The sequence below is a fragment of the Acanthochromis polyacanthus genome, chromosome 7, assembly GCF_021347895.1.
Source record: "Acanthochromis polyacanthus isolate Apoly-LR-REF ecotype Palm Island chromosome 7, KAUST_Apoly_ChrSc, whole genome shotgun sequence".
In the NCBI taxonomy this organism is placed as follows: Eukaryota; Metazoa; Chordata; class Actinopteri; family Pomacentridae; genus Acanthochromis; species Acanthochromis polyacanthus.
Genome location: NC_067119.1, coordinates 18,861,317 through 18,883,700, shown reverse-complemented (window position 1 = coordinate 18,883,700; position 22,384 = coordinate 18,861,317). Strand labels below are relative to the sequence as shown.

Here is a 22,384-nt window from a genome sequence, read left to right as displayed (position 1 = left end):
GACAGTAATGTTAATCATTTTAACTTTTTGGGCCTGCACTGAACAAACCCCCTCCCCTCTGCGTTCACATTGCTCCTCCTTAAATGCCCCTCAGCAGGCAGCTGATGGAATGATGGACGGTCATTCTGTGCTCTCAAATATTTTGTACACTTGTGTTGTTTCTGCAGTTACTTACTGACTTTAAGTTGTTAGCTAACGCTATGCTACAGCGATGTTATTGCTAACATAGACAGACAGAAAGTAATATAAGCTAGGTTCGCACAACTTTAGCTATGCAACGTAAATGAAAAGCATGACCGACACAATGCAGCATGCGTCACTCGTCATGGCACATGGCAAAGAGTTAAACTGAAAAGGAGACATCTTGAGTCATTGTTAATTTCAAAACATCGTTATGAACTTAGCTGTCGGCTCAGCCCACTCCTGTAATATTTCCTGGCTGTAGCTTACTCCTGTACGTTACTGAGAAGACAGTGATGAGGACTTCAGATTGAATGGAGTCACAGCTCCATGAGTTGGACAAATGGTGCAAGGACATCATTCTGCACAACTCTGAGACTGAACAGCATTTACTATTTTATGAGAAATTAAGAATATATCAGATTGGCAAAACTTCGGCCATTGATGATTATTTTGAAAAGGAATGGGCCGGCCGATTTAATCAGCACTTTAACATCGAGGAAATGCATTATCGTGTTTGTTAGACCTCAGGACGACCCAAAATGCATTTGATGATGTTTGTTTATTAGGAAACTCCACACGGCTTCTCAAGTATTGGCAGAACTAACGCTGTGTTTCTTCAACTCAATCAGTTTTCAGTATCGAGCCACTGGAACCTCAGCTCCTCTGAATCTACCAGACCTGTCTTGCAGAGTCTTCAATCTATGTTTCTTGTGTCTCTCTGGGTGTAATTCAGTATTTTCCTCATCGATGCAAATTGCATCATAACTTTACAAGGTGTCCATTTTTATGACTATTTGATACAAGTGCATGTGAGAATTCATGTTCTCTGAAGGCTTTATTCATTTGAATATGTCTGAATGTTGCCAGTTGATGTTGTAGGTTTGGTACGGTAATTTGACAGAATTGGATTTTGTGGGTTAAATCTAATTGCTTGGGGTTACTATGCAAAGCTGCTATAATCACAGGCTCCTGTACATGTATAGTCTTAGAAGATTTCAGTCATCTTAACGTTAATCAACATGTCCCTGTGTGTAAGTGCGGGAGTGTGTGCTGCTTTGTAAACCTCAGTAATGTAGGCAGAAAGCAGTGCATATATTTCTGAAATACAGCACTGTGCAAAAGTGTTACATATATTACCACGAGTATTTTTTCATTATCCTCTCCTATCCTCTGCTCTCCTCTCCTCTCTTCCCCTCCCCTCCCCTGGGAAATAGGAAGGCAAAAAATGTTCAACTAAACCATCAAATTTCAAGTAAAATGCTCCATTTTGACTCATCAAGTGTATGTGTCTGCCGCCACTTTAGTCATCCCAGAGAGCATTAATGTTGCCATGTAATTGGCTCAAAGTTAAAATGGGTTGGTTTCACTAAACTTTGTGGCAGCGTAGTTACATGATGAGATCTTCAACAGCAGCCTGGTTTGTAGAAAAAAGCTGATAATGCCACCTACTGTTGAATTGCAGACCAGAAAATAAAGCCCTGCTCCACTGGCACACCAGGAGCTCTTTGTGTGGAGTTTGCATGTTTCTCTTTTCCTTGTTTGGGATTCATCTTGTAGCTCCTGTAGTCTAGTTCAAAGACATACAAGTTAGGTGAACTGGAAATTGTTTACAAGAGAGTCTGAAATATTGGACAAGTAGATCAAATGCTCTCTGATTATGGGGGTGAGTTGAAATGTGAAAAAAAAAAAGGTTATCATGAAAAGTTCCATCTTAGTCCTATCTTTGAGCACACATTATCGGAAAAATTGATAACACAGAAGTCAAGTAGTGATATTTTCTGAACGATATGTAGTCGCATGTTACTATGATACAAAACAGAACGTAGAATTAATGTAGAATGCTTGACCACAAAAATGAAAAACAAAAACAAGTTATTTTCATTGAACTTTCTTCAAGTTACAAAAACAGTTATTGCTGGATGGTCTAATCCAAGTAGAACAGAGTCATGGAGTTTCAAAGTAGTTCTCTAACGACACTTTTTGTTTGACAAATATGGGCATACTTTTATTGGCAGACTCACTGTGTAGGCTGAAGAAGCAGAGCCTCACTTATTATACTTATTAAATTCATATATTTATTGTAAGAAAGATAAACTCTTCAGCAGTCACTATAAATATACATGTACTCTCACTTGCTGCACATCATCTTTAAAAAGTTTTGAAAAAGTGTATTACCAACAGAACACAGAGCAAGTGGGTCCACTTGGTTTTCAAGTCCCTGATGATCAGGACAGACCAACCTCTATATGTTGCAAACCCCAACAAATCTAAGCTGAGCTAACAAAGGTTCCTAAACTAGAAATGACAGCAGTAATGTCTTTGCCAATTTACTATTAAAGTGGTCGTTCAGAAACTAGTGCTGCGCCTCCATTACCTTGGAGGTGGGCACTCTATCCATCCAGTTTGTAAGCCTCATGCTGAAATCCTCCATCATGCCTCCTATCAAAAGCACCACAAATAATAATCCTGTGATCTCACTAAAGCCCAGATGTTCATGTGGAGTTCATACATGATGTATAATGAGCCCTACGCACTAACATATAAATGACATGATTCATGTCTTATGAACATTATAGCTTTGCATTGTCAATGATGCATCTTAATGCTCAATTTAGCTTTAGGAAGTTCAGTTCTTTTTTCCCCCTTCTGAATACTGCATGTTTGAGCGCTCGTCTCACTAATTAGCTGTGCGGCTTTGGATCTATATGACACCGCAGCCACACAGAGCTGAAGATGGTATGAAGTGGTGCAGAGGGAGAGAAATAAGAGAGCGTGGAAGATAAGCAGGCAGAGAGCAGGATGATAGCGCTGAAAGAGAGGCGGCAAGGGGTGAGGGAGAAGCGAGAGACGGTGACAGAGGTGAGACACTGCTGAAAAGGTGGCGGAAATGCGTAGAGAAGTAGAGCGACAGACAGCACCAAATTGAGCAGCTGAAGAGGGTGGTTAAATTCAACAGCCGAAAATGTGTTCTGAGCATCTGCAATCGGAAGCAGACGGTCGTGTAATGGAACAGTAGCTATTTCAGCATTAGTGCATGTGTGTTCCCCCATGTATGTGTGTAATGCCACAAAGCTATCTGCTTGAGCAGCATTAGTCCACAGTGAGGGCTCATTTAGTGTTTCCAATAAATGCACCATGTGAGATACCTGCTTCTGGAAAGTAGGCTTGATTACCTCTCTCACACATGACACTGCTCTTATTGGTTGAGCTTAATTTAACAGCGAGAGGAGTGTTAATTGAAAGTGGGGAATATAAAAAGACACAGCGAATAGACGTCAACCAGAAACAAATATTAATTAAATGCTGTGATCTTTGCTGATAAGCCTGCTGAGTACAACGTGCACACAGAGCCAAAAAAAGGAGAAAGTGGAGGTTATCTGAGATTCATTATGAGTCAGAACAGAAGGTGTCCTTAACACAGCTGACATTTCGTCAAACATTCCTTGTGGTGGGCTGTTTATGCCTTTACATGGCCAGGGAGTTTTCATATTTCTACTTGTAATCTCTCCTGTCTTTTGTGAAGTTTTTGTGTTATTCAGAGAGCTGGAAACTCTCACTTTGTTTGACTATACAGTGTGTGTGTGTGTGTGTGTGTGTGTGTGTGTGTGTGTGTGTGTGTGTGTGTGTGTGTGTGTGTGTGTGTGTGTGTGTGTGTGTCTTCATGACTGAGTGCATGTTTGGACCATGGAAGGGATTAAAACAACTAGGAAAACAAGCTAAATCTTTTGTTGATATTGTGTAGTTTGCTTTGAAAAGACCCCCTCTGGTGAAAATTGCGTTGTTGTTTTACCTTGTTTTTTATGTCTTAGAAGACATATAATGAGCTAAATAAGCTGTTTTGAAACTGCAGTGTACTGGTGACTGTCTTAAAAACACAGATTCAGATTTTTGGGGTAATATGTGACAAATACTAGGAAATAATATCGTCATTTTGCAGGGTGGAGATTTCAGTATCAACTAGAAAGGCACTCCGAGAGCGCATACCTCCGCCATGCCGTTTGTCTGTCTGTGTGTGTGTGTGTGTGTTTGTCTTTTAACAGCATAACTCAAAAAGTTCTTCCGGACATCCTGTAAAAATTTGGTGAAAATCCGTCCATGACTTTTTGAGTTATGCTGTTAACAGACAAACACACACACACACACACACACACACACACACACACACACACACACACACACACACACACACACACACACACACACACACACACACACACACAGACAAACAAACTCCGGTGATTACATAACCTCCTGGCGGAGGTAATTGATGAATTACTCCAATATTATTGGTAGTGTCTACAGATACGGACCCGTACCCGTAGCCTGTGGCCTACGGATATGGCACTTTCCATTTGCCAGACAGATACGGACCTGTACGCGAGTCTCGCGAGTCAAGAAGCTGCTAACCACTGCAAACTGTTGAAAGGTAAGCAAAGGTTAAGGTTAGGTTTAGGGTCCGTACCTGAAGTACCGATGCTACGGGTCCGTACCTCTAGCGTCTACCGGGAGTCACGTGACCAGATCTCGCGTATCTGATTGGCAAATGGAAAGTGCCGTATCCGTAGGCCACAGGCTACGGGTACAGGTCCGTACCTCTAGCAACAGCCAATATTATTGTGTAGTTTGTAGAGCAGTTTTACAGTTAAGTAGCAGAGTCTGAGGTGGGTTGATGTGCTCAACCTGCTGTAAGTAGGTGTCAGAGTGAGAGGCAAGAACTTCAGAGATGTGGATGTTCTACAGGAAGCCATGTTGTAGGGCTGCATGTAAATCAGTTGAAGACAGGAAGAGATTATTTACACTGAAAAACCTTGAAGCTTTGATATATAGAGTTGAGCTTTTAATGACTGGACAGAGATTTTTAGGGAATTTGGGCATATTTCCCATAAAGTGGTTGTACTTACAGTAAGTCATGCTATCACTAAACTTGCCCCCTCATTTGTAGAGATTTTCAGGAAATGAGCAGACTGTAAACACACAGAAACCACTAAAATCGTAACTCTAATAATTAGAATTTTGTGTTGAATTTTCCTTTAATTTTAGAAAAAGTTCTGCAAGATAGTTCACAAACTACTCCAGCTTTTATGAGATACTTTTCTTGCTGTAACGTAAATTCAATGCACCCTTTTCATCACCGGGTCTTAAAGATATCTCTTGCTTTATTCCTGCTGCACATAGCTCACCTGAAAGTCTTTCTGTCACTTGCAGAGTATAGTACAACTTTCAGAAGTCCCACTTCTATCGCTGCATCCACCTGTAGCCTCTGAGTCTATGTTCTCCGAGGTGGAAAATGAAAACTGTCCTCTTCTTCTGAGTGTCGTGTGCCAGAGTGGTAATGATAATCTAATGTAATCTGTGTTTGTTGACTAACTTAACTAAATATGAAATTATCCTACCTGTCTATGAAAGGAATTTTAGTAATTCTCTTCCCCAAGTGGATTTCTCAAGCGCTTGATATGATCGATGTTGTGTACCTGACTGGCCGTCCTTTTGAGTGCCAAAGGCCGAGTAGATGTTGTTGTGGCCCAGCAATTTTCTAATGAGAGAACAGGGGTGGATGGTTGGGAGCTGTGGTTCACATCCCTTCTCTCAATCTTACAACCAGCATTACTTTGTTTAAACCCATTGAAACCACAGACTGTCTCACAGTTTTAATTGCTTAAACCGAGCCTTACTTTGTATACATTGGTTATGTTGCTCATTATCAACAAAGACTTTTTGTTGCGTAGCTGTGATGGCTTTATCGGTGCTGTGATTTGTGTATGCGTGGGCATGTATTTGTAGCAAGATAAAGTCATCGTTCTGTTTAGTCAATGTGCGAAAGTGTCCTTGTGCCTGTAGACAATAAGTGTCCTTTGTTTTGCTGGTGTGTGTGTACTGTAAGCACATATGGAGCTTGTTTTGCTTTTCTGTGTGTGGCGTGCGCTGTATGTGTGTTATGGGAAAGACTTTGCATCCTGCACTCCTTCATCTGTGTGTGTGTGTGCACACTTGTGTATGTCTGCATACATACTGAGTAACATAATCACCACCACCAATCAAACAAGCCAGCACAGATCCCCTTTCCGTTTCTCCCCTTTTTGACCAAGTGAGACATCTCATAATCTCCCTCATCATTGCCATGCCGATGGTGTCGTCACTTCCAAGGGCTCTTCTCCATCTCCTCGACCTCCTGGGTAACCCCGAGGGTGACCTGCAGTTGAACCTGCAACCCTTTCCCCATTAGGATCAATACTGAGATCTGAGCGGCCCCGCCAATGTGCCTAAATCCTACTCTAGCACCTCTGGCATACTGATGTGCGTATATGTGTGCTGGGAGGATAGGAGGAAGTAGTCGTGGGGAGAAGAAAGAGAGACTGAGCAGGAGTGAGAGAGCCTTGATAAAAGAGTAGAGATAGATTCCTCAGGCTGTACCTGGGTGGGAAGGATGGTGGATTAAGTGTGTGTACTCGCAGCACCTGTACGCGTGTTCTTCTTGCATCTTGGCCCGTATGAATGTGACAGAGAAATTCTTTTGTTTTTTTGACATTTTTTTGTTAAGGTTATTTTAAGGTTAGACTTTAAAATGAATTGTTGCACTGAAGGGTTTTTCATGTTCCCCTTGGTAAAGACTGACAGACTCATAATTCATGTGTGTTGTTGTGAGCCACTTTTGTGAATGTGACCTTAAAGACCTCCTTCTCTAGAAGCATATTAGAAAGAGTTGAGCCCTGCTTTTCCCTTTATGTGATCATTGTTCAGTCCTCTACATGTGTGTGTTACTTTATGTGTGTAAGTTATGTTTAAAGTTAAGGTTTTATTGCAATAAATAGTAGAAAACTGACCTTTTCTGTTGGGTCTACAAGCAACCTGCAGGGCTACGAGCTCAACAAGGACTATACAAAGACGACAAGGAAAAAATGAGAATTACTGGCGATGGCTCTCAGAAAAATAAGCTCTAACCTATATTTCTGAGGCATACTGTAGATAAGTAAAAGGCCTTGAGGTTCTCTAAGTAAAGGACAACTGGAGCCAGTAGCTCCATAGTTCATAGCTCATAGTCCATAGCTCATCTGGTTTTAACTAATTGTTTTGCAAGAATGTGTATTTTAGAGGCTTTGCTAGCATGAAAAAAAAAAACATTGAAAATTCATGTATAACTCAATGATTATACAGAAAGAGACTGTTTAGGGGGAGAAAGCAACACTTGTGAATGAAAGCAGCAGTGTATCAGCAGGAATGAACAGCATTGTTGTATGCAATTCTGCTTGAACTTAATCAAAAAGTTCGGTCTTTGTGGATTTTCCATTTTTTGTTCAACACTGTCAAGGAGTTCAATGCAGTTCCTATGAAATTTCGTTATACTGTTAAATACAATGAAAAACTGGGGTGTTTTGGTGGAAAATGACAGGAACTGTTTTAAAGTCTACCACCCACGACTCTTTGCTTAATCACACTGAGCTCCATTCATTCATCTATTAATTGTTTTTTGTTTATCTCATTCCCTGTTTCTTTCACATTGCCATAGAGTACAATAAGTCTGTGTCTATGCTGTATGTTTTTGTGTTTATAGCTTTTGTGAAAATGACTATTTTTCTCCTGTGCTTGTGTTTAGTGTAAATTTTGATGTCTGCAGTTTCTGTATCTAAGACACTCTATCTATATATGAATTTGTTCTCATATTTGCATGCATTTGTCTGTTTATTGGTCTTATTGTACTTTCTTCATCCTTCATCTTTGTTGTATTTGTGTGTCTGCAGTTGAGTCCAGGTATTATGAACACCGTACTGAAGGGCACCTTCAATGTGACGCTCAACAACCCTCTGAGTCCTTGCCGTACTCTCCATTTGACCAGCGGGCTTTCAACAGCCCACAAGACCATTAACGCCGTCGCACCCAACGCCTTCATCGCCACCGGGACTTCTTAGAGCACTTTATGGATCAAAATTCAGAGGTGAAAAGTGAGTGGGGTAAAAGGTCAGTCTTTAAGTCATCACATTTCAATTCATATTCTGGGGGAAGCAGATTTCTCATGAATATTTATAGTTTTATCCGTTACTGCTGAATGCATAATAGATAATGAGTAAGCTCATTTTCAATTATTAAACTGTAACTTTACTAAGTTCATTAATTAAATGAACAGAAGTGCGGTGAGACCTAGATATAGCAGTAGTAAAATGTATTGCCACTGAAAATGACGCTTGAGGAGGTTTTCTAAACAAGCTGTTTTTTGATGGATTGTGATAATGACAATAATCACTGAAGCATTTTGAAGTTGTTTGAGTGTCTTTCTGTTTGCGTTTGGCTTTGTCTCGACTCCCAGCCACTTTTTGAAAGATTACCTAAGCGGGTTGTCCAATCTGTTTGCTTTACTGTGTGTGTGTGTAAGTGTGTGTGTCTAAGCCCAAAATTTGCTGTCAAATAACAGCACAGACTAGATCCCTAGAGCTGTTGTTCTGGTAATGATCTTTAGTTTTTCAAGATATTTCCCCCACAGTAAATTTCACAGCTAATATGCTCATTAGAACAGCTAATAACTTGTGACTTTTTAAACCTAAAATTTAACAGAGCAAAAATGCCGACTGATTAACTTATTTGCTTTTTCTTGTTGTTTTAGGCGTGGAAGAAGATGAACAACCTACAAAGATCCTCGCCTCTACACTTGATAGTTCCCTCCTTTTTTTATTTTAGTAACAATGAGCCTGGAATACTGATTCAGCTGTTGTTTGTGGAACAGCTTCCTCTCTATAAACTACTTTAATAATAACATTTTGAAAACCTGTAATATAAATATTACCTCATGTCATTCAATTGCAAGTTACTCTTAAGTAGGACATCTTTTTAAAATGTATGTATGAAACATAAATAGTCATTTTTTCCCCCATGAAAATAATCCCTTCCTGCCTGAGAATAGTTTAGTTGTAACTCACTGTTGCCTTCTTCAAAATCTGCGCATATATAATGACCTCATCACACCTATAGCACACCTTGGCTCTGGTCAAACACTGTAAAAGCAGTCAGTGCTGCTTAGTGGGAAGTTGGACCCCTGCAGTAATTGAGCCATACATGTCTGAACCAGGAAGTGATTATAAAGAAGAAGACCGCCAGCCTGCAAGTTAGTTGTATTGCAGAAGGTCTGAATTTGAGACTGTTATTGGTAGACTGATGTTTCAAGGTTTCAAAGCTCATCCATGGCAGTGAATTTCACCCATGATAAGCATCCCAGCATGTGAAAAGGACCATATGCACATGTGTGATACTGATTTTGCTAAGAACATTTTCCTGTCCTATACTGCTAATATTGGCTAATGACAGTGAAGCTTGGTAAATGGTAGCACCATATGCCTAAAGCTTTGTTTCAACCCGCACAAGATGTGTCCTAACTTTCCAAGGCCAGGATTGTCAGTAGTCATGTTTTATTTATTGCCAATGAACCAGTGCTTGAGACACTTAGTAAAAATGCTATTAGATTTGTAGCCATACATTATTGCTTAGCATGCATAAAACATGAAGCCATTCATTATGCATATTTGTGATGACTAGCAAAGAAACAGCTGTGAAAGTCTTGTGGAAGACTTATGATGTACAGCATGTTCCAGCGTTGTTGTTAACTGATAATTTGTTTCATGCACATATGCGGCACAACATATACGTCCAATCCAAGTACATTCTGCTCATGAATACAAACATGATTTTTTGTTGTGCTAACTTATCTGTAGTGGAGTTATTTGGTGCTGTAGACTTGATTTTACTGAGCATGCAAAGTAGCGGCATGAAATATTAAGTGTACAATGCTTTGAAACACTTGTAAGAGCAGAAAGGCTGGAGAATCGCAGAGAGGGTTGAGAGGAATGTTGTGTGGCACTGCGATGGAGGAAACTATACCTGAAAGGAGGGGGTTGACATTTTTGGAAATATACTTCATGCTATCTTGCTGATAGTGAGAGGAGACAATGACACGCTTCTCATATGTCTGTTAAATACAAAGCCTCTGCTGGCCAGTTTTAGTTTTCTGGCTGCTGGTTAGGGGGAGTCTCTGCTGATTTCCTGGCCACCTCACAGCTACAACTGTTGCAAGCCAAGAAATAGTCTGGTACATAATGCCTGTAAAACCATAACTTCTCCTTTTCTCTCTACAATTTGTTTGTATGGATTCAAAAACAAGATAGAATGGTGTATATATACACAAGCATGAGTTGCTTTGATATCTGGAAACTGTAAAATGAGGTGCCCTTTTACTTTTTTTTGTACCTTTATTTATCTGGTAAACTCAGGTGAATGGACTCACATAGGACGGTTTGGGTTAAACATAATGGCAGAAAGGTGAGGGACACATATTTTCAAATAAATTATGTTGATTTATAGTAGGCTATGTGTTGGAAAATCTCAAATGTGACAAAACAATTCACTATATGAATGCCTGTGTGAAAACAGCCGTAAGGTAAAGTCAGATAAGTTCCTGACCTTGTATATGGCATCAGAGAGGTAGAGATGATGGCTGTGATGAGGTGATGTGATGCAGGCAGTTCATAGTGTCAGATAAACCACTTTTACTGGCCGTAACAACCAGAGAGTGTAGATTTATGGCTCTTTTCACTGCTGATCACTCGCCATAAATCAGCTATTCATGGTCGTGTGTGAATGTGTGTGTTCTGGATCCTTAAAGACAAAGAAAAGGGTCAGTGCAGAAGATGCACGGGTGACAGTCGGGATGCATTTTGGTTGTCTGATTTAGAAATCACCTTTCCACGGCTTAAACCCACCGGCTTCCCCTTTTTCCTGTGTAGAATGCCTCCTTATCCTGTTGTGTTCAAGACGTCTCTCTGAATGTTCAGAGGAACAGGTCCGACAGAGAACCATGTCTCTGATTGTTCCTGTGGGCCTTTTAGCCTAATGAGGTGTTTACCCCCTATCATTATTCAGCTGGGAGCGGAGCAGAGGGAGACGGAGCGGGGAGAGAGGGGAACGGGAGGACAGGCTAGAGAGAGGAAGGCAACATGTGAAGTTGACAGAAGAAAGCATGAAATGGGAATAGGGGTGAAGGAAAAAGAGGCCAGTGGAAGCTGGGCAAAAATGAGAGATTGTATATGGGCAGAGGGGAAGATCAGAGAGTTGAAAGAAAGCGAGATGCAGAGGAAGGGGAAAAAAAAGGCAAAGAGGAAAGGGAGAGAGCCTGGTGTTATTTATGCCTCCCTTGGCACTCGTTTTTACCTTTTTTTTCCCTGCGAGCTGTTTTACATCGGCGATCTAATTAAATCAAATAAATCACAGTACACACACACACACACACACACACACACACACACACACACACACACACACACACACACACACACACACACACACACACACACACACACACACACACACAGCTACAACAGCCCCTCCTGATTCTGGGATTGTGAACATCTCCTTCCCCTCCTACCCTCCTCCGCCCAAGATTGAATAAATCTCGATCATGGTGCATTACACGGCACATCATTCATGTTGTTTATAGGTCTAAAATATGCAAACAGACCAGAGGCATAAAAATGATCGATGCTCAAATAGGCCCTTTTTCCTGTTCAATTCTCATCTCACACAGCACCAAGCACTGTCACTTACACATGTCTTGTGTGGGATGAAGACATATTGTATTGTACCCTTATGCTGTCCCCTCATGATATTTATATTGTCTTCGTGCAGCAAAAGCATTTTTATTACCTCATTTGCTAAATCGCTGTCTCTACTTTTGAGCCCTTATTAAATCTAATTAGCTTTGCTGAACCTTGAGGCTGTCCCTGAGAGATCTCTTGATAATTGTAAAATAGAGGTGAGTTGATCAGTGCTTTTATTGGTTACAGTGTGACTCTTATGCACGAAACACATGCAAACAACCAGCAGCTGCTAAAGCTGCAGTTCGTTTCCAGGAAATCACTACCTCTGGGAGATAATTGTTTGGGCATATGTTGTCCAAATACATTGTTAGCAAATGTATAATTTTTTGGCCAAACCAAGCGTGAAATAAATATTCTAATTTCATGAGAAACATCCCAACATTTTAAAAAGAGAAACTATACAAATTACTGAATAAGTCCATTGCGGAGATGGTTTATTTGATTCTTTTGTTTATTATAGCTGTTTTTTTCATGACTGGGTAACATTTCAAAAATTGAACTGAAACTAAGATTTTAGTTCATTGTTCATTACAGATTACCTTTATTTAGTTTATATAATGTTTTTTCATAACTTTTTTCTCATCTTTTAAAGCTTGAAGCATCAATAGCTGCTGTAACTATTGCCATCTAAAATATGTATTTCAACTTATTTGCTATATTTTTGACTGGAAGCACTTGTATCCTTTCAAAATCTACTATGTTGACTAAAATGGTCCTTAAAAGGGACTTTTTGCATGCAATAAAATTCTAATCTTGCATTGAATTTAACTATTGTTCTCAGTATTTTAAAGTCTAGCTTCAAGGTAAAAAATGCTGTAAAGCACACAGTGAATTTTAAAATATTTGAAAATACTAATTGACATTTTGTCCATGCCATCTATCATTACCTCGGTTGGTTTTAACTGTTATGTGTTATGATGCTTTTTCTCACCATTTGTACATCAAAAATATGGCTCTGTTAATTGTGAAAGTCATCTTTGAAACTAAACAGAGGTCAAACTAGTTTTATCAATCCTCTGCTGACCTTATAACTCATTACATCGATACATGTAAATGCGATGGGCTATATTTAGCCGCAATAATCTTGAGATGACAGCTACACACTCACAAATACAGCTTGGTGGAAAGCCAGATTAGTCGGTGTCTTTAATTAAAGGAGATGTACAGTAGTGCAGAAGAATCGATGTGTAGGTTAACAAGTGCTGACAAGGGCAGAATAGACAGTGAGGCTTCATTAAGATACAGTGCGAACAACAAGACAGGGTTACAATCAGTGCCAGTCACTGCTGAACTCCTCTGCATCTGTCTGCCTTAAAGCCTGGAGCAGCCGTGGATGATTTTTACCTTAATTCCAGCACGAAATAGATAGTGGATACCTGATACTTTAGGAATTCTAGCCAAGGAGATGCTCTGACTCTTCTGCAGAAGTCAGACTTACAAACTAAACTTTAAAGAATTTAAAACACAAGCAGATTAGATTAAATGGGAAATCCAGTTTTTAAAGATGAATGATGCCTTTTGTGTTTGCTGTCTTTCATTGCTGTCATTTATCAGACAAAATGTTGCTTTCTCAAAATGTTGCAATCTCCTGATTAATTAAAAATCTAAAAAAATAAATCACATACTGCCAAGCACTGGTCGGCCAACAACCTCAACTAAAGGACAAATATATGTTATATACTTAGCTGCATTGCTTCTACTTTTTATCATTGCTTCTCTCTTTCACACATACTGTATGTCATCTCTGAGTCATTTCATCAACTTTTTTTCCTCTTTATTCCCCCCACACCACTTCTCCTCTTGCCTGTCCTCTTTCCACCATAGATGCGAGTTACTAATTATTAAACTTGTGTCTGAGAAGGACTATCTTGCTTTAGCCGTCAACCGTTTTGCCACTTGGCTGCTCGTATCTGCACACTATCGGCACTACACTAAACACTCATCACTGATAAGCAAACATATAGCGGCACTAGATAGATAGAGATAGACAGAGATTTCATTCATCCCTTTGGGGAAATTCAGGGATTTACAGTGCATAATTTGTTTTGCTAATACCTTGCGTGTGGGTGTATGTGTGTGTGTGTGTTGTTTCTTCTATTTTGTCCAAGGAAATCTGAGTGTGACCACTTTCTCCCAGAGACTAAACATGTGTCCACACATTTCAGTGAAGCTGCTCAACTAGAACAGGTAGATTCTCAGTTTTACTGCACTGTTTGGGGACTTAGGGAGACTAAATTCCTTTTACATGCTCACATTTTTGCAAGCAGTCCTTGAAATCAAACTAATGAATATTACATGGTAGATTCTTTTTTTTGTGTGTGCAAAATGTCAACAGATTTGTCACATTAGTTTTTGTTGATGCAACACCACAATAGTAAGCCATTTTCCCCATGGAGTAATTATGCTGATTATCATCAAAACAGTATCGCAGTGTGTTGCAACTCTAGATACATCGGTTCATTGTTGCACAGCTTTTTTTTTGCACAGACTCCACGTCCTCTGCATTGAGAGACAAGTGATATACTGTATGATATTAATGCTGTAAGACATTTTTCATGTAGAGCATTCAACTGCATATTTTAAGATTCATATTTTCTATAAATTGTCGGAATGCCTGGCACTTGAAGCGTATCAAAGAAAACTCTTACATTATTCAACACACACACTTGCGAACTGTCTAACAGCTGTCACCGTTAATTAGATATGAAGAGCGAAACAGCGCCCCTCTGGGTTGTAACTGCCGATCAATGTTAGTTAGCGCGTGTGGTCAAATGTGGAACTGCACCCTTAATGATGTCAACAGGTGACACTGATGAAGTCTGATTACCTGTCGAACAGTTTCACGCTGTCGGAGTCCGAAACCTTGTCTTGACTCTGAAAGAAATCTTGAATTGCATTTTGAAGAAGCCTTTTCGTTTTCAAATGTTGAAATAGAAAAAAAATCTATATTTTTATGTAAAATATTTCACTGGAGGAGTTTGTTTTCCAACATGGCGAATGAGAGCAGCTACCATGTTTGTTGACGTAATTAGCTTTGGCACGATGAAAGGAGTTTAGCAAACAAATGAAGCTAGTTTGCTGATTTATGGGTATGGACTACTTCATCTACAAATGGACCATTTATTCTCCTTAATGGACAGAAAATGGGCTGCAAATAGGTAAGTCTCAATCTTTAATCTGTTAGCTTGCTGGTTTCTTTGCTAATGGTTAAATGTCTCTCCATGTCAACTCCTGAATGTATTCTAGTTGATGATATATTGTGTATTGTAGCTGGTGGTGTCTCCTGGAAGTTTTCATTTTGAGGTGTGACACTAAAATTCCTGAATTTCAAGACGTTTATCATACCGTGTATTTCCTTACATCCGGGTTACTCGGTCTCTCCCAGCCATGAACGCAAACCACTGACAAAATGCAGAAAATGTAACGTTTTTGTCTCATTAAACTTGTCACCATCGTGTCTAAAAGCTGTGAAGTGGTAAACTGCACCTTTAAACAACTACTGCTGGAGTCCAGGGAACACCTGGTTCTGTGTAGGAAGTATTTTGTTACAGGCATGGTACTGCCTTAGATAAAACTTCACAGTGAGTCCTTTGGTCTAACTTTGTTTGACTTGCCTATATATTAGCATGATGGTTAAATATGACTGCGGGCATCACTAGTTACTGTGCCATGTATAATCTATGCATTCTGAGTCATGTTTCCACCAGACCGTGCACTTAACAGACTCTTAGTCTCATGTGTAACATTTTAAACAGCCTTTCTTTGGCATTTAGGTTTTGAAATGGCAATTCCGATTGTTGAAACTATTTCAATTGTACTGATATGCAGTCGCAGGTGCCGTTTGTGATCGACCCTGTTCTCATGTCAGGGACCCATTTGTACTCGCAAGCATTTAATGACATTTCTGTTGTTGTGCCATGTGAGTAAAAGTGTGCAGCTCTCATATAGGTCTTGCTGCTCTCTGAAGTTGCAGGTATGTAGTAAATTCAGATGATGGACTAATACAAACAAGTGGAAGCAATAAACTAAACTTCAGCTACTGTGCATTTCTGTCAGAAAAAAGGCCAAAACTTAGTGTTGTACTCGGTGATGTTTCTGGATGGGCAGGAAAGTCGTGTTGGATCTTTTAATGCACTTTCACTTGTAGTTGCATTCTCTGAAACTTTGACATCAGAATGTCACTAAAATCTATCCATCCATCCATCCATCCATCATGCTAAGAAAATATTTAAGTATTTTTTCTAAAGTAGTGTGTCTAATATATGCAGTTTGTTCGCTCATTGGTCACTTTGTAAAATCTAAAAATCAAATACAATAGCTTAGCCATGAAGTCTGCCGTTGCAAAGATAGTACTATCAAAGTTTGTTTGAAACTGTCATAGATGTATTAATTTAACTCTACACTCATGATTTTATTAGGGGCACCATGGTGATACTCGGTTGGGCCTCTCTTTGCTCTCAGACAGCCTCAATTCTTTGTGGCATAGATTCCACAAGATGTTAGAAAAATTCCTCTGCGCTTCTTCTCAGTGTTGACAAGATCACATCATTTCTGCAGATTTGTCAGCTGCATGTACATTCATGCTGCGAATCTTCTGTTCTACCACATCCGAATCTGGTGACTGGGGAAATGCTATTACATATCTGAATTTATTAATTCGTCCTACTTTATACTGTATATCCCTGGATGACCTGACTCAGCTTCTGAGCGTCTCCCGTTAATTTAACCAGCCTCATTAAAAGAACAGCTTGTGGTACTAACAGTGCATGTCTTTTGTTTTTATGTGTATATATATATATATATATATATATATATATTATTTTTTCAAACAATAACACACATTTATTAATACTAAGTCCTCACATTTTCTAAGCTCTTAAGTTATTTGTCATAAATCAGTTCAGATTCTGCTGTGGATCCCTATTTATCTGTACATGCATTAAATGACCACCACTATCAAAATTTACATAGTTTTTCAAACTCAACTGCTACCAAAACTCACTGGACATACTGGTGTACAAATTACTATTTTATATTCAAAACCTAATGTAGTACAAGTATAAATTATACTGACCTTTTCTACATCCTGACACATCTAATACAGTACAATATACTACAAACTCAGCTGAATTCAGGAAATACTTCTTGTTTAGGGTGAGAAAACAGGAGGAGTCGGAATCATTTGTAGTTATTTATTGGTCCTTCGTCAGTTTCTTCTGGAGGTGTTGGATGTCTGTATGCACCAAAAATGATAGAACATCACAATTTCTTCTAGTTTTTATTGATTTTTCTATAGTCTCAGTGCCTCATTGTAAGCTGAAATGAAAATACGGATCAAAAGACAATTTGAAGAAATAAAAGATAAGGTCTTGAAATAACTTACCTTTTGCAACTATAGCAGCTAAACACACTTGTAGCAAAGCCAGTTCTCCTGCAGATGTTCCCACTGATGTGTTGCTTTCGTCAGTAGCTTTGCTTTGACCCGTCTGTCCACTTCATCCCAAAGCAGCTCGATGAGGTTTTAGTTAGAAGACTTTGCCTGTCATTCCAGCATGCTACTGCTTTGCTCTTTTCTACTCTGGTTTGTCTGACGCAGCCTGAAGGTGTGTTTTGGGTCATTATCCGTCGTCTGCTTTTGTTAATTGCTTGCCATTATTCCAGCAATGTACTACTTTCTGCAGTGCAGTATTATCCAAATAATGCTTCAGTGGGTGTAAAAACACAGTCTGTTCTAACACAGCTTTTTTTTTATGGACACAGGGTTTCTCAGTAATCAATAAAAGTCAGACACTGTAGGAATTATTTGCATGAAGTTTCAAGGTTAATTTATGTCCACTGCTGCAGAAAAGCTGTTAGTTCTTATCCCATTACTCGTTTGCTGGAGAAAAAAAAACCCTTGAAATGTACATTGTCTTGTAACGTTGACATTTAACCACTTACCTTTGTACCATTTCAGGACATTCAGCTGACTTGACTGTTTAAATTTCCATAAAACAGGAAAGTCTGTGCTCCAATGAATATATATTATTTTGTATTTGTTTCTGTACTTTCATTTTCTGGCATTGGATTTATGCAAAAAAAAAAAAAAAAGATGCAATAAACATACTTTTCTTCAGAATTGATCATTACTTTTAGTGATGCATGCTATAACGGAGCACAAACTGTGATTTTGTTTTTGTGATAATGGAATCGTTATTTTTCAGTTTTCGGTGAGACAAATTTTAGCGGTAGACCCTGAGATGTGATGCATACATGCTTTGGTTGCATTGCAGCATTTTATTTGTTGGATTAGCCGTTGCTCAGCTGAATGTGGATGGATAAAGAAAATGGAACAGTGAGCTAAAATGTTTAAATTTAAAACTACGTGAAATTTCTTTGTTTTTGAGACTTTGTGAGTTTTCTATGGTGAAATGATGAGAAACAACCACTGACTGTATAAAAAGATGCGTACAGCCATAGGTACTTCATCCATTGGTTTGTAGATGAAGTATGGAAGCCTTGAGTTTGTCATTTTGGACATACGTAATGTTGTTTTAACACAGAAGTAATGAGTGAGGGATGATTCAAACTGAGAATCTGAGGATACAAAGCAGTCCCATATGCTACCAACTTGTCATTCAAGACAGCTCCACCCTAAAGCATACACTTATCTATTTCACTCTGAATGGGACAATAATTTACCCAGTGAACATCATCACTGAATAAGTTTCGAAAGTTGTAATTGAGATTTTAAACCCATTAGGAAAAAGTTTGCCACCATAACATATATAGTGAGAAGTGCAGTCATCTCTTAGAAAGATTTAAGGCACTTGCATATTTGTGTCACTTATTCCCTGCGTTAATTTTTTTTATATACAGTCTATGGAACGAACAACTGCCTAGATTTCTGCATGGTGGCAGACGCTGCAAGAATGTGTTCTTGTGTTTGCAGCTACACACACCAAACTCTTTCGCGTGTGTCTGTGTGAGGGAGTGTCAGAGCATGTGTGCGTTATTGTGACATATTGAATCTATCCCTAAGCTCTGTTCGCTCCAGTGCAGTAGGGGCCTCTTGGCCACTCATCTATCTTCCTGGTCTTTGCTGTTGGGCACAGCTACAGTGATCCTGATTGGCAGTCATTACCAAACCCCAGTGGGAGGACACGCCTCATTGGTTCAGAGCAGATTTGAGGGCGGGCTGAGAATGAAGGATAAAGAAGTGTGTATGTGTGCGTGGATTTTATTGATGAGACTTGGGTGTAGTCTGGCGAGTGTGTCACTTTGCTTTGATTCATGGACCTACAGAGATTGATGTTTGAGGAAATGACACATGCTCCTGTGTGCAATTTTGTGCTCTTTGCTTACAAGTGTTTGCCTTCCTGTATGTACCTACAAATCTGTGGACTGTCTGTGTATGTATAAGCCCATATGTGAATGTGTGTGTGTGTTGTGGGTGTGCCTCTCATCATGCCTTTTAAATAGCAGGACCCTTTAAATGGAAATGTACTTGACATTTAGGAGGAGATGTAATCAGCACCCATTAGAAAGCAGCTGATTTCCTCTTCAGAGCTCAGTCACCACCATCTCTCTCCCACTGCTTCCCCCGCTACTCTCCTTTTTCCATCTTACCACAGTATATCATTTCTTTTTCATACTTTTGATTTATTTCTATTTCTTCCACATTCTGCTGCTTGGCCCTTCTCTCTCCCTTTCAATCTAATTTACCTGTACACTCTCTTCCTCTCAGCCCCTGCCTCCCCTCTCCTCCTCCTCCTCCTCCCCCTCCCTCTTTCCCCATCAGGACATTGTAGTTCAAGAATAGATGTCTGATTTCATTTCCACATTTTGCTGCGTTCATCTCTGTCATTATCGAGGCTCATTCTCAAACAGATAGCGGGAGCATTGTATCATGGCAAATCATGCAAAGTACTGAATCACGGGAGAGATGTTCTGTTTGTAGGTGTGAGGTTGAAATAGAAATATCACAACACATAAACAAATCTGCAGCATTATTAAAACCGCTGCCCTTCTCATCATTACAAGCTCTTTCCCCGAATATGTGATGCGGAAAGCTGTTCATCTGTTGTCAAGTATCTTGGTTCCTTCTGGCGTTATTAAAAACATAAAAAAAATCTGCAAGTCAGTTCAGCTGAATATGTCGCTGGGTAGGAAAAGCACCTTTTTTGGCTTCTGAAATAATGAGATTGAACCATTGATATACAGTGTTTGTAGGCAGGAAGAGAAACGAAAAACATTCTGCAGAGAAAACTTGAAACTGATACATTTTTAAAAGTAAAAAAGATCCAAAAGTTTGTTTACAACAGAAAGTTCAAACATATTTTATTTTTAAGAATGTATAATACAAAAAGCAGTTCATCTGATGTCAAGTATTTCAGTTCCTTTGGCATTTTTATTCATCTGTTGAACTGAATGTCTCCCTGAAGCCAAACTTTTTACAATCTAGTTAATAGCAGTTACTTCATTTTAGCAGCAACAGAATCAAGCTGTGAAACTAAACAGGTATGCACAGTGTCTTAGTGAATAGTACTGGAATATGAATATTTAATTAATTAATGTTTCAATAGAATATTTGGTTCTTTCTTTTTAAAGTTCAGAAAATAGGGATAGTGCTTGTTTTAGCCAACAAGCAGGCCCAAACACAGACTTAGATAGGCTGATGAGCAGAACTGTAGTGGAGGTTGTTGTTTTTATTTCCAATTCAGTAAACTTTGCTTTTATTTAGCCATAATCTTCATTAATCCCTTGATTAGTTTTGAATATCTATTGTAATGTTGCATTGCAAAATGCTTCTTTAGTTTTGAACAGCATCTTTGATTCCCTTGGTTTGTCTGTCCGGTTGTCCAAAACTTGAAGATGATCAGTTTCAAAAGATGGATAAAAACTGGCTGAAACTGCAAATCCTCACATACAGTCCTCCAAAGTTGCAGTCAGAGAATTGGCATGTTCTTGGTTTATTTTTTTACATTTGTCAAATAAGCCATTTTTCCACTAGTTCCCTTATTGCCCAACCTGCAAGAGGTGATTATATAGAACCAGCCATGTATTGCAGTTACACTTGCTATTATACTACACTGATCTGCATTTTATCTTGATCTCACTGTTTATCTACTATTTTTCATTCTTTCTTTAGTATGCTCCACATTTGAAAAGTTGTCAGATTTTTTTTTCCCTGTTGTCTTTCATCAAGAGACTATAGTTAAAGAATAGAGCTCTGATTTGATTTGCACAATCATTTGTGTTCATCATCATCAAAGCCTTTGCTTGAACAAAATGCACTAGAGGTTTGCTGCAACACGGATGAACAAACAGCCTCCTGATCAGGCCTTGCTTTGAATTTTCCTTTTTCTTGATTCTGCACAGAAACAGGACCAACGTTTGTGTCTTGTTTTGTTGTGCTCTCCTCTTTGTTGCCAACATGTCCTTCACTTCCTTGATATTAAGGGCTGGGAAAAGTCAAACGTCTTATGTTTGAACATGGCTGTGTACGTGTGTGTTTTGAAGTTTAGTGTTAGCCTATTTTCCTTTCTACACAACTCACATCTTTCACCTAGATAAAAAGCTTGTTCTAGACTCTTTTAAGTCAGGTGACAGATGGAAGTCTTCAATACCAAACTAAGTTCATTTTAGTTCACACTTGGAGTCAAAACAAAAAACAACAGTTGTGCTATCCACTGAGGGATGCTCAGAAGAGTGTTTGAATAATAGAAATGAAAACAGGTGGGAGAACAAATCATATTAATTAATGATAAACAGCAGAGAGGTGAATGCGTGTCAGTGTTTCAGTAAGGCTGTGAATACATAGTTTGATTCCAGATCACAGGGTGAAAGAGTTTTATAGAAAGGAACTGAATATGAGTAGGAGGTAGAGGGAGCATCAAGGGCAAACACACAAGGGTAAAGGACAATAAAAAGCATAAAATATCTGCAAACTCGGGTCACTTAAATCTGTAGCCAGAGAGGAGGAAAAGCAGTTCTTTTAACCTCTGAAATGATGAGGATGAACCAGCGGATAACAGTGCTCTTTGTAGGCGTGAACTGTGAAGACAGAAGGCAAATATTCTGCAGCGAAAACTTGTAGATTTATTTGCCATATGTGGAACTGCATGATAATGATAAAGGGCTCTGAATGAATGCCAATTCCGTGTCCATCTGCTTGTGATATTGTGTCCAAAAGGGACTTGACTGTCATTTTGTGAGGGTATAGACAGATAATAATGTCTGTGGAAATTCAAAGCAACATGTACTTGATGGGAAATATGAAGTTAATTCAGTCTGTCTCTATATGCGAGATTGATGGACACAGATGGTGTGAAGGGCTTGAAGGCATCAAACATACTGAAGGTCAAGTAGATTTAATTATTTCACATCCAAGCGATGTGATTTTTGTTTCACCCTTTCTGATTATTTAATTTTGCTGTCAGCAGTCAGTTTTTCTCTTCCAGCTGCACTTGGATTTTTATCTGTGAACATGCCTGTGTATGTGCAATCATGTGAGACTGACTTCAGGATTAGCAGTAAATAAACACCTCCTTTGCGACCAGTATTATAAAGCCAGAAGTACTGACATG

General features: G+C 39.1%; 1 protein-coding gene across 1 annotated transcript in view; it reads left to right on the top strand.

The window, feature by feature from the left end:
* Nucleotides 1–13,450, top strand: part of stpg2 (sperm-tail PG-rich repeat containing 2) — a 69,876-nt gene extending 56,426 nt beyond the window's left edge. The window contains 2 exon segments of the mRNA XM_051951233.1: nucleotides 7,920–8,136; nucleotides 8,777–13,450. Coding sequence (XP_051807193.1) covers nucleotides 7,920–8,087 — 168 coding nt within the window. The 3' untranslated portion in view covers nucleotides 8,088–8,136; nucleotides 8,777–13,450.
* The last annotated feature ends 8,934 nt before the right edge of the window (nucleotides 13,451–22,384 follow it).